The sequence below is a fragment of the Cervus canadensis genome, chromosome 22 (assembly GCF_019320065.1).
Source record: "Cervus canadensis isolate Bull #8, Minnesota chromosome 22, ASM1932006v1, whole genome shotgun sequence".
NCBI lineage: Eukaryota > Metazoa > Chordata > Mammalia > Artiodactyla > Cervidae > Cervus > Cervus canadensis.
The window spans coordinates 58,901,656-58,919,464 of record NC_057407.1 but is presented as its reverse complement, the minus strand read 5'-3'; the positions used below and the strand labels follow the sequence as shown (position 1 = coordinate 58,919,464).

At 36.3% G+C, this 17,809-nt stretch overlaps 1 protein-coding gene across 1 annotated transcript; it reads left to right on the top strand.

Annotated features, from left to right (window-relative positions):
• Nucleotides 1–16,342: 16,342 nt before the first annotated feature.
• LOC122424823 (olfactory receptor 5M10-like) lies at nucleotides 16,343–17,347 on the top strand. The gene has a single exon (XM_043443033.1). It carries the CDS (start codon nucleotides 16,396–16,398, stop codon nucleotides 17,329–17,331), a length of 936 nt encoding a protein of 311 aa, XP_043298968.1. The 5' UTR covers nucleotides 16,343–16,395; the 3' UTR covers nucleotides 17,332–17,347.
• The last annotated feature ends 462 nt before the right edge of the window (nucleotides 17,348–17,809 follow it).

Here is a 17,809-nt window from a genome sequence, read left to right as displayed (position 1 = left end):
GGCTACAGGGAGAAGAGAAAAAATAAGTTCAGCTTGCTTCACTGTGCTGAATACATATGAAAAGTGTGAAATAAAGACTATTATATCAGTGTCATACCTAGAAATCTATAATCCAAAAATGTCCACTTTGGTAAGAATTATCATTTTGTAACAAACCGCTGTTTACAGTTATATATATTTTTCTCTTTCTTTTTTTTAAATTAATTTTATTTTTATTGAAGAATAATTGCTATACAGAATTTTGTTGTTTTCTGTCAAACCTCGACATGAATCAGCCATTGGTATACATATATCCCCTCCCTTTTGAACCTCCCTCCCATCTCCCTCCCATCCCACCCCTCTAGGTTGATACAGACCCCCTGTTTGAGTTTCTTGAGCCATGTAGCAAATCCCAGTTGGCTATCTATTTTACATATGGTAATGTAAGTTTCCATGTTACTCTTTCCATACACTTAAGTACATTAAATTTTTCAATAGTTTATTTGATGAAATATATCTTTGAATCAGGTAACTGCCAAAGTAGTTAAGAGCACTCCATGGATAGGACGTAGAGATGTTTTTACAGAGAAAATACAGAGCAGAATGAGGAAGTCATTTGGCTGGCTCTAGATTAATTGGTTGCTTATTTTGGAAACCAAGAATAAGCAGAAACCCTGGCTGACTGTTTCTGATTGTTGTCCTCAACTTCATTCTGTGGGATCAAGTGGACTGACTGTGGTTTAGTGCCTGATTTGTTTACAGTGGTTATCAAGGTATAAATGAGACACACTTTGCTGTTTTGGCTTCCTTGTTTAATGGCTTTATATTTGATTCCAAATTTCTGAAGTTGGTTAATTTATTTTACCTCTTAAGATGACCATTAAATTAAAAGATGGATGAACTCATCATTTCTATTTACTGTAATTTAGCATTCTTTATAATGTCAATTTGCTTTTTGCTAAGTGCTTGACTTTTTAGCTTAAATTGTCACTTTTTTTGCGTCTGAAATGCTGAATTCCATGTATTTTCATTATATTTTCAAAAGAATAACTATTTTTTCTTTCAGTGCTTTTGTATACTGGAACACTGTTCACCAAATCAAATTCATATGATGTAATAATATCTATGTGGATAAGAAAGTATCCAGATTTTAAAAAGGGAATATTTACAAAATTTGGGGGGAAATATATACTGAAGGATGATATAAAATGACAAGATTATAAAATATACAGGGTTAACTATTTTCTACATATTCTAACAGTAAAAAATATATTAGCAATAATCTAAAGACACAGTTTACATGGAATTTATACAAACTGCATAATTAATGTAGTACTAGAAACATGCATTAATTAAATTTTTGCTGCTTTATAATTTTTTATTATTAAGGATTTTTCCCCCTCAGGAACCATTAGGCAAAGCTACATATCTTAGAATATATTTGTGAGAATGTGTTCCATCTGATGATATAGATATTTGCCACTCTTTTCAAGATTCCCTGAACATAGATTATAGGTGTTCTATTGAAATGGATAGGCAGGAATATATCTAGCTATTGTGCATTTGTATTACACTTAAGAGACAGCTCCAGTCACATTAACTTCCCACCAACCTGTCACTATACATCTAAATAAACAAAAATTCTGGTGAATAGAACGTTGTTTCTCCTTTGTCTTAGAACTTATAAAAAACATTCCGTTTGCACTAGACTATTAATATATTAATGAAACTTACTTCTGAGTAAAATATCAAAATGTATAAGATTGTTCCTCCTAGCTTTTTGTCACTCATACACTCTAAAGGTTTCTTCATTGAGGCTGAAACACCAAGAAAACCTAAATCCAATGACCGTTCTAATCCTCACCTGATTTGATCTTTAAACAGCATTTGAAATAGTTTATCAGGCCTTCTTGCTGCAAACATTCTCTTCACTTTGTTTGCAGGTCATCAGACTTGATTTGATTTTCTTCTATTTCTAAAGCTGCATATACTCAGTGCTATCCACCCCCTCCCAAAAACTGCCGTTTTGAATTTTGGCAAGTCCCAGAAACAACCCTTGAATCCCTTCTCTTTTCCACCCATGGTTACCTCTTGGTGGACCATACAGTTTAATGACTTTGAGCTATCTCTATATTTGAGACCCTATCTCCCTATCTACCTATATCATCTCTTGACAATTTCTCTGAACTTCAGACTTGTGAATCTAAATGCCTACTTAACATTAGGAAAGACTGTTTCTAATATCTTCCCTAAGCTTACTTTTGTCTCAGACATTCACTGCAATAAATACATTATATCCATTTAAAATGGTTTTGAATTCCTTTTTGTCTTTTATCCTGTAGGTGACTAATCAGCACATCTTTATTTTATCTACAAAATACATTTAGAACCTGACTAGTTGTTCCCAGCTCCAGTGATTCCCCCCTACACTGACCACTCTCATCTCACGTTTGCCTTATTGCACAGCTTCCTAATGGTCTTCCTGCATCCTCTCCACTTCCATCCCTACCTCACTTGAGTCTTTCAATAAGGCAGCCAGAGTTATCCTGTTAAAATACCAGACAGATTATGTTACTTTTTACCTTCAAACACTCCAGTGACTTCAGAATTTATTCAAAGTAAAGCCCAAATCTTTATAAAGTTGCACAAGCGTATTCCCCTCCTGCTTCTGGCTCCTTCTGTCCTCCCTTTCACTGTTCACTCCACTCCATCCCTGTCACCCTCCTTTCAGTTCCTGGAATAAACAGTTTGCTAAAGAACCATGGAGTGCTCCCTCCTATAGTTAGAACATCCTTACTCAGATATCTTTGTAACAAACACCCACCCTTTTTACAGGTGTCAATTACTAGCAATATCACTCCTTTTCAGGTGTTTCTGGATCAAAGTACTATAATACACTTCCTTGACATGTCTTATGTCTTTTTTAAACTTTATTATTCTCCTTAGAGCTGCTTATTATCTATTATTATATACATATCACTGGGGCTTCCCTGGTGTCTCAGATGGTAACTAATCTGCCTGCAACATTGGAGACCTTGGTTTGATCCCTGGGTCAGGAAGATCCCCTGGAGAAAGGAATGGCAACCCACTCCAATATTCTTGCCTGGAAATTCTCTTGAACAGATGACCTGGTGGGCTACAATCCATGGGGTCTCAGAGTCAGATACAATTGAGCAACTAACACACACAGATAATCTCATTATTTTAACTTTTTCTGTTTTTCCATCATTAGAATATATTATTTCCTGTATGCTTTTAATGGAAAACACATATCAGTTCCATGTTTATCTCATCTTAATTCATAAGCTTGTTAAGAGGTTTTATGGGTTGCTTATTTTACATGAACCACAGTAGAAATTTAGAACTATATTGTGGCTGGGGAAAATCTTTGAAAGCATGGATACATGGATAATAAAAGTGGTCCTTATTTCTTTGGGGAAAATACCTGAACTCAATCTTAAATTTAATATTCTCTTTTTATTCTCTGGTTCTCAAGATTATATTACAATTTTATTATTTGTAAAGTGATAGTTAATTTTGAATGCTTTACTGTGAATCAAGCACTGTGCTTGTTTCACAGCATTTTGAAATTTATTTCTGTAACATCAATTATACGCATGTTTAAAGAACAAAAGCATTGAAAATTAGAATTTTACAGAAGACCAAACTGAGTTTTAATAAGTAGAAAATAATTACACAATTAGTAAAGAGTATTATCTTACTCCAGAGACCTGGTACTTAACCACTGAGTCACCTCCTTTAATATCTGATGTTAGGCTGAGAGTTCCTTGTGAGCTTTATGGGTCCCTGTTCTTCTGGTTATAACACCTGAACTCAACACCAATAATATGATGCTGAGAGAATCAGATGCTGTCAGCAGGAGTACCTCATGATGCAGTTTCAGATAAATGCTTCTAAGTGGTGTCCAAATCATTTCTGCAGCATTCTATGTCTCTTATACTTTCAGCAAACCTTGACTGTGAGGACAGAAACATTATACTCACCTCACCCACGTCCAGGTCACTTACCTATAACTCACAGTCACAGCCAACAAAAGACCATACAGTGGATCCAGATAACTTATACTGGCTCAGGTTTCCCTGTGCATATGATTCCTGAAGTACTTCAGGACTTACAAACTTTTTGGTTAATTGCCTTTTCAAAAGGCAATTAACCAAAAAGTTTGTCAATTTATTTAGAGGTGAAAAAATAGAATATTTCCTGTCATCTCAGTAAATAAAGGATGTCACAGTCACTAGCAATTGCAGCCACCAGGATGCTTAACTATTGAGCCCTGAGGGAACTCAGGAAAGAAAAGAATACCTGACATCTAGCAGCCATCAGACTGCAGTCACTCCCTATGGTGAACTCTGAAGAAACTTAGGATGTGAAAACACATGATACTGGCCCCAGATAGCTGAGGCACATATCAAAGGCAAGACTTCGGAGACCCCAGATACTTGCATCTTCCCATGCACAGAAAAGTGCTCAATTCTTTAACTTGAGATATCTGGTTTGATTTCATTTACAATTTTTTTTTTTTAAATGTTCAGACTACCTGCCCTTTGTTGCAAAAATCACTACATATCCTAGCTGCTTCCCTTTCCTCCTGGAGAATTTTCTCAGAGCCCTCTGAAAAGTTATCTCTTGGACTGTGCTGTTCTTAGTTTTGCTCAGTCATGTCTGACTCTCTGCAGCTCCATGGACTGTAGACTGCCAGGCTCCTCTATCTATGGGGATTCTCCAGGCAAGAATACTGGAGTGGGTTGCCATGCCTCCAAAACCCTCCTTCAGGGAGTCTTCCCAACCCAGGGATGGAACTCAGGTCTCCCACATTGCAGGTGGATTCTTTACCATCTGAGCCACCAGGGAAGCCCAAGAATATTGCAGTGGGTAGCCTATCCCTTCTCCAGGGAATCTTCTAGACCCAGGAATTGAATTGGGGTCTCCTGCATTGCAGGTGAATTCCTTACCAGCTGAGCTACCAAGGAAACCCCTAATGTATAAGTAGCATTTGAAACAGTTTATCAGTCCTTCTTGCTTGAAACAGTCTCTTCGTCAGATTTCCAGGTCATCACACTTGCATGGATTTTCTTCTACTTCTAAAGCTGTATGATCTCAGTGTATTGCCCCCAGGTTGGAATTTTGGAGAACCCCAGAATCAACCCTCAAATTTCTTCTCTTTTCCATCCACAATCACTCCCTGGTGGACCATACAGTCTAATGACTGCAAATACTCTCTGTAGTCTTATCTATGTGTCTATCTATCTACCTACCTATTATCTCCTGACCATTTTTCTTCCCTGAAGTTCAGATTCATGGATACAAATGCCTACTTAACATCTCTTATAGGATGTCTATTGGGAAGTTTAGGAAAAACTGTCTTCCTAACAATCCTTCCTAAGCCTGCTTTTCTCTCAATCTTCTTCGCTGCAGTGAAGGCATTATCTTAATTTAGGGGAAATTATCAGACATCTTTTACTTCTTTTTGTCTTTTAAACTGTAGCTAATTGGCAACATCTTCATTCTACCTTCAAAGTATATCCAGAACTTAACCCACTGCTCCCAGTTTCAGTGATTCCACCCTACACTAACCCACACTAATTTCACTTTTGTATTATTGCAATTTCCTAATGGCCTCCCTACTTCCTCTCTACTTCCATCCTTACCTCATTTGAGTGTCTCAGCAAGGAAGCCAGAGTGATACTGTTATGGTGCTAGTTAACTCATGTTACTCCTCATCTTCAAACAATCCAATAACTTCAGAACTTTTCCAAAGTAAAGGCCCAAATCCTTACGAAGTTGTGCAAAGCTTATGCCGTTTCTGCTCTGGCTCTGCTGTTCTCCCTTTAACTGTTCACTCCAGCCCAGCTCTGCCACCCTCCTTTCAGTTCCCAAATAAACTGGATTCACTCAGAGCCTTGGTAGTTATTCATTCCTATGGTTAAAATGCCCTGCCTCAATATCTTTACAGAGAAGATATTTCCCTGTCTTTTTTCAGGTTTTGATTGTCACTAAGATCACCCCTTTTCAAGGGTTCCCTGATCACTGTACTCATTCTGCTCCCTAATATTCTTATATCCCTTTTCTTCTGTATGATTATCACTAGAATTGCTTATTTCCTAACATTACATATATCCCACTAGTTTAATTTATCCTCTTTTCCTTTTATTATTAATAAATATAATATTTCACATTTGCTTTTGATGGAAAATGTATATAAGTTCAACTTTTATTTTCTTTTTTTTTCATTTATTTATATTAGTTGGAGGATAATTACTTTACAATATTGTAGTGGTTTTTGCCATACATTGACATGAATCAGACATGGATTTACATGTGTTCCCATCCTGAACCCCCCTCCCACCACCTTCCCAGCCCATCCCTCTGGGTCATCCCAGTGCACCAGCCCTGAGCACTTGTCTCATGCATCAAACCTGGACTGGCAATCTTTTTCACAATTGATAATATACATGTTTCAATGCTATTCTCTCAGATCACCCACCCTCACCTTCTCCCACAGAGTCCAAAAGTCTTTTCTATACATATGTGTCTCTTTTCCTGTCTTGCATATACAGCTATCATTACCATCTAGGTTTACTATGAAGTTTTTTGTGTTGTTTGTTCTAAATGAACACAAAAAAACATATACTGAGAACATTTGGTGGCTGGGCAAAATCTTTGAAAAAAATGTGGATTCATGAAAACTAGATGTGGTTTCTCTATGTTCTATTATTCTCATATTATTCCAGAAGTTTGTCTTATATAAAAATATTAGATAAGTATTTTGGATACTTTACTTTGACTCAAGTGCTATGCTAAGTGTTTCACATGAATTGTTCTATTTATTCTCATAACATCTATCATAGGTATGTTTAAAGATTAATAGCAGTGATTTTATAGATGACCAGGTCAAGGTTTCATAAGTATCTAGTAATTTCAGAGCTAGTAAATAATCATGCTGTCTTTCTCTAGAGAGCTGGTACTTAACTACTAAACCACTTCCTTTAATACCTGATACTAGGTTAACAGCTGCTTATGCATTCCATGGGTCCCTCTTTTTTAGTTATAAGACCTTAACTCAAATACAATAGAATAATGCTGAGAGATTCAGAGGCTATCCAGGTGAGTACTTCATAGAGTTGGTATCACATGAATGCTTCCAAGTAGCTCCCAAGTCATCTTCTGGAAGAGTCCTGTGTCTCTTCACAGGCAGCCAATACTGATTATGAGTATAGAGATATTCCACTCACCTCACTCAGGATCATGACACTTACCTGTAGCTCTCAGAGTCACAGCCAACACAGGACCATACCGTAGGTCCAGATAAATTATACTTGCTCAAGGTCTCCAGTGTATCTGACTTGTTAAGTACTTCATGGATTCATAGCTTTGAAAGTCTCTAAATGGCAATTAAGGAAACAGTGTGTTAACTTTATTTTGGAGAATCTGAGGTGATATACTGACCTGTAATTTAATGCACTTTTCATCTGTAATAATGCATTTCTTACAACTGGGGGGAAAGTTAATAGAGACAATGTATTTGAAGTGATAAGAATGTTTGGCATCTAATAATAATATGACATTAATTATTTGATGTTATGTTGATTATTAATGTCATATAATTCTTAAGTGGTAGAATTATTATTATGCAAAAGAGCAAAGCTACTAAAATTGGTGGTGATACAGCCCTTTTGTACCTTTGCCCTTTTCCTCGGCTAGACAAGCATATTCTCCTTTACCCCAGAGCTCTTTTGATGAGTCAAAATCGCCTATGGTGGTGCCTCATCCCATCTTCTGTTGACTGCATTTCTCTATCTCATGCTCCAATTATGGACTTTTGGGGGGTCACTGATAGCTCTGTGGATCTTCTCAATTGAAAATGCTCAAATTTTCAACATAAAGACACACACAAACAAAATAGTACACACATTTCCACTGTGTTTCCCTTTAAGCTTAAACCTTGTCATGGGTTAAAGATTTTACTTTAAAAAATAATTCTTTTCTGGCAATCTAATCCAGAGGTTATGACAACGTGAGAGGAATGAGCAGCTATTTTCTAACATTCTTTTAAAATGTAAATTTTGTCCTTCTATTCCTTGGGACAAAGACAAATTTAAAAAAATAAACATTTTGTGATTTATTTTGAGCCTGGGTATAGATAGCTTTTTTTACTCTTCTGTCCCCTAGGGCTCTTGGAGTAGCTACAAGTTTATCCCAGTGTAAACGATTCTCAATTGCTTTTTTGTTATTGTTGCATTTTTGTGTCAATTATATCATTTTATTTTCCTTTCCTTCCTTTAATATAAATTGCCCTTTGTCACCACAAATAGTAGGGAAAGTCATGTCTCCCACTTTTACTCTCAGCAGTTTCAGAGACTGCCATAGGACAATGATGAGGTATAAGAAATACTGGTTTATAGTTCCCATTGTAACAGAACATAAATGGTTACTGAGTTGTTGTGGAAATTAAGCAGTATTTCTATGCCAGGAGTAAGTCTGCATCACACAACATACAAACATCTGTAGTGTGACCTTATACAGAATCCAGAATCATTGATAACAGCGGATCCCAGGGGAATTCTTCCTGGTTTTGTAGCTTGGGGGAAAGGCAAACTAGGTAGTTAATCATAACTATGCATTGACTAAGTCAGGCCAGTCTTATTAAATAAGACCCAGAAAGGTTTTGTTTAGAGACTGTGATTCCCCAGGGACAGACATATTCAACCATAATTTTCTGTTACCTCTTTATTGATTTTTGCTGAATCCAAAAATATATATAGCAAATATATCCACTATGTGCATTTGAATATTATATACAGATAGGTATCTATGCCTGTGGGGTGCTCAGATAGCTTCCACTTCTCCTTCAGGATGGTGTTCCATTATTTGCCATCCTGTTTTCTGCTCCAGGTAATGAAACTGTATAAACTAACTCAATTAACTTTTCAATGAGGGGGAGGAAATAAAAATAAAAGACTAGGTACAGAATACCTATTTCTGTTACCAACTCAGGTTCAGATTCTCACCACTGAAAGCCAATCATCAAGGGACAAATTCTGGTAAAAAGGAAAACTATAAAAATACAAACATATGGAGGCTAAACAACACACTTCTGAATAACCAACAAATCACAGAATAAATAAAAATGAAATCAAAATATGCATAGAAATGAATGAAAATGGAAACACAACAACACAAAACCTATGGGATTCAGTAAAAGCAGTGTAAGGGGAAGGCTCATAGCAATACAAGCTTACCTCAATAAGCAGGAGAGAAATCAAATAAATAACCTAACTCTACACCTAAAGCAACTAGAAAAGGAGGAAATTAATAACCCCAGGGTTAGTAGAAGGAAAGAAATCACAAAAATTAGGGCAGAAATAAATGCAAAAGAAACAAAAGAGACAATAGCAAAAGTCAACAAAACTAAAAGCTGGTTCTTCAAGAGGATAAATAAGATAGACAAACTATTAGCCAGACTCATCAAGAAAAAAAGGGAGAAGAATCAAATCAACAAAATTATAAATGAAAATGGATAAATCACAACAGACAACACAGAAATACAAAGGATCATAAGAGATTACTATCAGCAACTATATGCCAACAAAATGGACAACTTGGGGAAAAAATGGACATATTCTTAGAAAAGTATGACTTTCAAAAACCAAACCAGGAAGAAATAGAAAATCTCAACAGACCCATCACAAGCACAGAAATCAAAATGATAATCAGAAATCTTCAAGCAAACAAAAGCCCAGGACCAGATGGCTTCACAGCTGAATTCTATCAAAAATTTAGAGAAGAGCTAACATCTATCTTACTCAAACTCTTCCAGAAAATTGCAGAGGAAGGTAAACCTCCAAACTCATTCTATGAGGCCACCATCACCCGAATACCAAAACCTGACAAAGATACCACAAAAAAAGAAAACTACAGGCCAATATTACTGATGAACATAGACATAAAAAACATTAACAAAATTCTAGCAAACAGAATCCAACAACATATTAAAAAGATCATACATCATGACCAAGTGGGCTTTATCCCAGGGATGTATTGATTCTTCAATATCTACAAATCAATCAATGTAATACACCACATTAACAAATAGAAAAATAAAAGTCATATGATTATCTCAATAGATGCAGAGAAAGCCTGTGACAAAATTCAACATCCATTTATGATAAAAACCCTCCAGAAAGCAGGAATAGAAGGAATGTAAATCAACATAATAAAAGCTATATATGACAAACCCACAGCAAACATTATCCTCAATGGTGAAAAATTGAAAGCATTTCCCTTAAAGTCAGGAACAAGACAAGGGTGCCCACTCTCACCACTACTATTCAACATAGTATTGGAAGTTTTGGCCACAGCAATCAGAGCAGAAAAAGAAGTAAAAAGAATCCAGATAGGAAAAGAAGAAGTAAAACTCTCACTGTTTGCAGATGACATGATCCTCTACATAGAAAATCCTAAAGACTCTACCAGAAAATTACTAGAGCTAATCAATGACTATAGTAAAGTTGCAGGATATAAAATCAACACACAGAAATTCCTTGCATTCCTATACACTAACAATGAGAAAACAGGAAAATAAATTAAGGACAATATTCCATTCACCATTGCAACAAAAAGAATGAAATACTTAGGAATACATCTACCTAGAGAAACAAAAGACCTATATATAGAAAACTATAAAACACTGATGAAAGAAATCAAAGAGGACACAAATAGATGGAGAAAGATACCGTGTTCATGGATCAGAAGAATTGATATAGTGAAAATGAGTATACTACCCAAAGCAATCTATAGATTCAATGCAATCCCTATCAAGCTACCAATGGTATTTTTCACAGAACTAGAATAAATAATTTCACACTTTCTATGGAAATACAAAAAACCTCTAATAGCCAAAGTAATCTTGAGAATGAAGAATGGAACTGGAGGAATCAACCTGCCTGTCTTCAGGCTCTACTACAAAGCCACAGTCATCAAGACAGAATGGTACTGGCACAAAGACAGGATTATAGATCAATGGAACAGAATAGAAAGCCCAGAGATAAATCCACGCACCTATGGACATCTTATCTTTGACAAAGGAGGCAAGAATATACAATGGAGAAAAGACAATCTCCTTAACAAGTGGTGTTGGGAAAACTGATCAACCACTTGTATAAAAATGAATGTAGATCACTTTCTAACACCATACACAAAAACAAACTCAAAATGGATTAAAGATCTAAATGTAAGACCAGAAACCATAAAACTCCTTGAGGAAAACATAGGCAAAACACTCTCCGACATAAACCACAGCCAGGATCCTCCATGACCCACCTCCCTGAGTGATGGAAATAAAAGCAAAAATAAACAAATGTGACCTAATTAAAATTAAAAGCTTTTGCACAACGAAGGAAAATATAAGCAAGCTGAAAAGACAGCCTTCAGAATGGGAGAAAATAATAGCAAATGAAGCAACAGACAAAGAATTAATTTCAAAAATATACAAGCAACTTCTGCAGCTCAATTCCAGAAAAATAAACGACCCAATCAAAAAGTGGGCCAAAGAACTCAATAGACATTTCTCCAAAGAAGACATACAGATGGCTAACAAACACATGAAAAGATGCTCAAAATCACTCATCATCAGAAAAATGCAAATCAAAACCACAATGGGGTAGCATTTCACGCCAGTCAGAATGGCTGCTACCCAAAAGTCTACAAGCAATAAATGCTGGAGAGGGTGTGGAGAAAAGGGAACCCTCTTACACTGTTGGTGGGAATGCAGACTAGTACAGCCACTATGGAGAACAGTGTGGAGATTCCTTTAAAAAATGGAAATAGAGCTGCCATATGACCCAGCAATCTCACTGCTGGACATACATGCTGAGGAAACCAGAACTGAAAGAGACACATGTACCCCAGTGTTCATCACAGCACTGTTTATAATAGCCAGGACACGGAAGCAACCTAGATGTCCATCAGCAGACGAATGGATAAGAAAGCTGTGGTACATATACACAATGGAATATTACTCAACAATTAAAAAGAATACATTTGAATCAGTTTTAATGAGGTGGATGAAACTGGAGCCTATTATACAGAGTGAAGTAAGCCAGAAAGAAAAACACTAATACAGTATACTGACACATATATATATAGAATTTAGAAAGATGATAATGATGACCCTATATGCAAGACAGAAAAAGAGACACATATGTATACAACAGTCTTTTGGACTCTGTGCGAGAGGGTGAGGGTGGGATGATATGGGAGAATGGCATTGAAACATGTAAATTATCACATGTGAAATGAATCTCCAGTCCAGGTTTGATGCATGATACAGGGTGCTTGGGGCTGGTGCACTGGGATGACCCTGAGGGATGGGATGGGGAGGGAGGTGGGAGGGGTGTTCAGGATGGGGAACACATGTACACCCATGGCGGATTCATGTAAATGTATGGCAAAACCAATACAATATTTTAAAGTAAAAAAAAAATTAATTTTAAAAGAAATTTTTAAAAAGAAATATTCTGACATTTTTACTTGAATGAAAACACTCGTGGGATTGTTGCAAGCCTTCGTTAATATGCAGAATTCTGAAAGAGCAATTTTGACCACTTTGCCCTGTTTCTGTTGCTTTTGTGGAGAAGTAGGTTTGAAGACTCCATTACTCTGCCATTCAGAAGTTGATATACCTCTGTTACAATGTTTTGGAGATTCATTTAGGTTTTATTAGTACTTCATTCAGTTTTTATTTCTATGTAGTGTCCCATTATGTGGATATATCACAATTTGTTTATCTACGTATCTGCCTCTATATGTTTGAATTTCTTTGTGGGTGTATGCCTTCTTATATTCTTGGATAAAATATTAATACTTACTGAGCCATAGTTTTATAGGAAAATTAAGACATCATAAGGCATTTCAGAAGAAAAAACTAGTTTTCCAAAGTTGCTGAATCATTTTACACTTCTTCACGTGATATGAGAGTTACAGTTGATTCGCATCATCTTTATCCATCTTTTTCTGTCAATCTTTTTTTTAATCATTTTTTATTGGAGTATAGTTGCTATACAACGTTGTGTTAGGTTCTACTGTATTTCAAAATGAGTCAGCCTTACATAGTAAGTATATCCCCGCCTTTTTGGACTTCCTTCTCATTACATCACCACAGTGCCTTAAAGAGAGCTCTCTGTGCTATACAGGGTGTTCTCATTGCACGCATGCTCAGCTGCTCAACCTGTCCTACTCTTTGCAACCTCATGGACTGTACCCTGCCAGACTCCTCAGTCCTTGGGATTTTCCAGGCAAGAATGCTGGAGTGGGTTTGACATTTCCTCCGTCAGGGGATCTTCCCAACCCAGGGATCGAACCTGCATGTTTTATGCCTCCTTCATTGGCAGGTGGGTTCTTACAACTAGTGCCACCTGGGACAGTTTAGTTACTTATTTTATATCAACAGTGTATATATCTCAACACCACTCTCCCAATTCTTGTTATTAATGAGGATGTGCAGTGGTATCTCAAGGGATTTACAATTCATATTTCCTTAACAATTATGCATATTGAAATTCTTTTCGTATGGTTTTTGACAATTCATATATTTTTGTAAATGAAATGTATTAAGATTAGATTTTTTAAAAATTGTCTGGTTGTATTTTGATCAGTGACTAGTGGAGGATCTGTATGCATTCTGAGTAGAAATCCTTGCCAACATTACTCAGTATGAATATTTTTCCTAGTCTGTGGCTTTCCTAGTCTTTGTACTCCTCAAAACTCTCCCTTAGTTCACTTTTTTCCTATTTCTCACTATCAGTATGTGGCCTCACCTTAGCGTTTATAGAGAAAATGACGTTTAAAAAAATAATTGATATTCATTCTTCCTTACTGTAATGTAAGTACTAAATTGATCTAACCTATTCCCTACTTCCATGGTATTAAAAGTGATGGCTAATGTCTCTCTGTTAAAGATTTCACACACAGTATCAATCCTGTATATAATGCTATGTAGCAACATCAGCCTCAGAGGAGACTATAGTTCCCAAAGCATCAAATTAATGTTACACTTTTGAGAAACAAAGGCAATTTTAATTGGCTTTTAGGTTTTTTTTTTTTTTTTTTTTTATACTCTAGGGACTATACCTAAGAAATATATTATAAATCGCCCCCTCTTATTTTTTTCAAAATGTCTTAATTTCAGTTTTACAGGTAGGTCATTTGATATACTTGTTCACTAAGTATAAGTTTTGCTCTTTTTTTGTGGAGATTAGTATTCACCATAGGCAAAAAAAGAAAAAAATGCATTTAAAAGCATCCCACATTCATTTTTCTTCACAGTACTTGCTTCTAACTGAGATTATGTCATATATCTTCCCCCGACCAAATAAGTCTTTTTTAATGGTAAAGATTTCAGCAAGTCTAGAAATTGTAAAGGGACCAGGAAAGAAAATGATACACAGAATTCCTAGGTTCAAATATTTGGCTTAATCATAAGCTCCAGATGTCTTCATTCTTAGTCCTGGGATCACATCAGGAAGGAGATGGAAAGTATACAGGGGCAAGAAGTGCCAGCATGATGGCTCTGCAGCCAGACAGTGCAGAGAGAGCCATCATGCTCACAATACAAAAGGACACGCATTGCCTAAAATAGGAATTCTAATGCCGATGGGCTTCCGTGTGTGTGTGTGTGTGTGTGTGTGTGTGTGTGTGTGTGTGTGTGTGTCGGGGGGGTGTATGTGTGTGTGTATGTGAATTTAACCTTTTAAAATTCAAATTTTCCAACTCCTGGAAATGAACTAATGCTTTATGTAAACTACAGAAAACAGATGAGAAGTGTGTTCCAGGCAGCACAGTTAAATACAAGGACCACTTCTGTACTTGTAAAAACCACTGTGCTGCCTCAAAGGATAAATCAGAGTTTAACAAGTCAAAGACAGCTGCCCCACAAGATGACTCCAATTCAGAGGAGACAAGTACTGCTGTGGTTTCCAAACAGTACAGGATACACCTTTATCTCTGGGTTTAGTACTTATTCCTTCTCCTACAATATATACTTCGTGAGGCTGGAGATTTTTTTCATTGTTGTAGCACTAGAACCTAGAACGGGGAAAAAATCAACATTTACAGTGTAAAAGAATAAACGAGTGCATGTATGAATTCTTCATTCTGTTTATTCTTAATCATATCGAGATAAATTTCACTAATTTAATGTCCTTTGAATGAAATAAAGTCATACAACTATGGGTTTCAGTTGAAAATGCAGTACTGAACATTTATATTCTATTTCTGAAATAATCAGTTCAATGCAGTTTAGTTGCTCAGTCGTGTCCAACTTTTTGTGATCCCGTGGACTGCAGCACACCAGATTTGCCTGTTCATCAGCAACTCTGGGAGCTTGATCAAACCCATGTCCATCAGGTTGGTGATGCCATCCAACCGTCTCATCCTCTGTCATCCCCTTCTCCTCCTGCCTTCAATCTATCCCAGCATTAGGGGCTTTTCCAATGAGTCAGTTCTTTGCATCAGGTGGACAAAGCACTAGAGTTTCAGCTTCAGAATCAGTCCTTCTAATGAATATTCAGGACTGATTTCCTTTAGGATTGACTGGTTTGATCTCCTTGCAGTCCAAGGGACTCTCAAGAGTCTTCTCCAACACCACAATTCAAAAGCATTAATTCTTTGGCACTGAGCTTTCTTCATAGCACAGTTCTCACTTTATAGTCCAATGCTGCTTGGAGGGATCTGAAACAATAGGCTGTAAGAAATGATGGGGCTCTTGAAATACAGTTTTCTTCATTTGTTTATTTGATGTTGATGATGCCTTGTTGCTTTTCATACCTGATTTTCATATCTTTGGCTTTTTGTTCCCACAAAGTTTGAAAAAAAAATCAAAGTATAGTCCCCTTAAAAGATATAAATGTATGCATATATATAATATGCAAGATCATAGCATTTATTAATATATATTGTTAATAATCAACATAGAATAATTAATATTATAATTAATATATTATGTATAAAATTTAATATATAATCACATATAAATTATAATAATTGATATATAATATTAAATAATATTATAATATATAATTAATATATTAACAAATAATTGATATAAAATTGTGGTATGTAATATATAATATTATATACTAATATTTGATTAATGATATATGTATATATACAAACAAGGGAGAGCTTGAGATATAGTGAGAAAAGCCAGAATAGTACTGAGATACAGGATTAAATATTTGTGCAGAAATCCTGATGAATTTGTTGAAAAACCAAATAGAAATTTCTTCATAGATGAATTGATCAATGAGTAAATGTTAAAGGTATGGAATGAATGCAGAGCCTGTATCACACAGAATTCTTCACTTTCTTTGTCACTTTCAATTCTCAAGGAATAAGAATATGTTTTCCCCAAATCACACAATAGTGACTGAATTCATTCTCCTGGGACTCACAGATGACCCGGCACTACAGAAGGCCCTGTTTGGGGTGTTCCTGGTGATCTACCTAATCACACTGGTGGGAAATCTGAGCATGGTCGTGCTCATCAGGGCCAATCCCCACCTCCAGACCCCCATGTATTTCTTTCTCAGCCACCTCTCCTTTGTAGACCTTTGCTATTCCTCCAATATTACTCCAAATATGCTGCACAATTTCCTCTCAGACCAGAAGACCATCTCCTATGCTGGATGCTTCACACAGTGTCTTCTCTTCATTGCCCTGGTGATCACTGAACTTTATCTCCTTGCTTCAATGGCCTTGGATCGCTATGCAGCCATCTGCAGCCCTCTACATTACAGCACCAGGATGTCCAAGGACGTTTGCATCTTTCTAGTCACAGTCCCTTATACTTGTGGTCTCCTCAATGGCCTCTCTCAGGCCCTGCTGACCTTTCATTTGTCCTTCTGTGACTCCCTTGAGATCAACCATTTCTACTGTGCTGATCCTCCTCTGATAATGTTGGCCTGCTCTGACATCTATGTCAAAAAGATGGCGATGTTTGTGGTTGCTGGTTTCACTCTCTCAAGCTCTCTCTTCATCATTCTTCTGTCCTACGTTTTCATCATTGCAGCCGTCTTGAGGATGCATTCTGCAAAAGGCAGGTACAAAGCCTTTTCTACTTGTGGTTCCCACCTGACAACAGTCACTCTATTTTATGGAACCCTCTTCTGCATGTACTTAAGGCCTCCATCTAAGAACTCTGTAGAGGAGTCCAAAATAATTGCAGTCTTTTATACATTTTTGAGCCCAATGTTGAACCCATTGATCTACAGTGTAAGGAACAAGCATGTGATCCATGCCATGAGGCATATGATTAAGGTAACTTTTTTTTCATAGAATTACAGTTTGGGTGCTTATTCATGTTTAAGGTGTCTGTAATAACACAGAGGTTCCTTCAAAGGAAAAACCTATTAGTCTATCGTCATGATTAGTTTATCTTCATGAGTTCTCACTGATATTGCATAATTTCTCCTCAAAATTTATACTTTAAAGACAAATGTTTTCAATAAGCTCATTTAATATTTTACTAAATTTATTCACTTGGGGATAAGTAATATATTAATATTAATTCACTCTGATGTGAACATTGCCAATCCATCTTCTTTGAATTAAATGGTCTACAGAGCCATAGTGAGGCTCAAAATAGGATGATTGCTTTTTAGCTTCTTTTAAAATTTTATAAAAAAGTTTCTTCTTCAATGTGTGATATAGAGCAATCACTCCAGTGCCTCACTAGTCACTGGAATCACTTCAGGGAAATTTGAAGTACATGGATCACCCATAGCTTTAAAATTTTTATAAATTTCACCCCAAC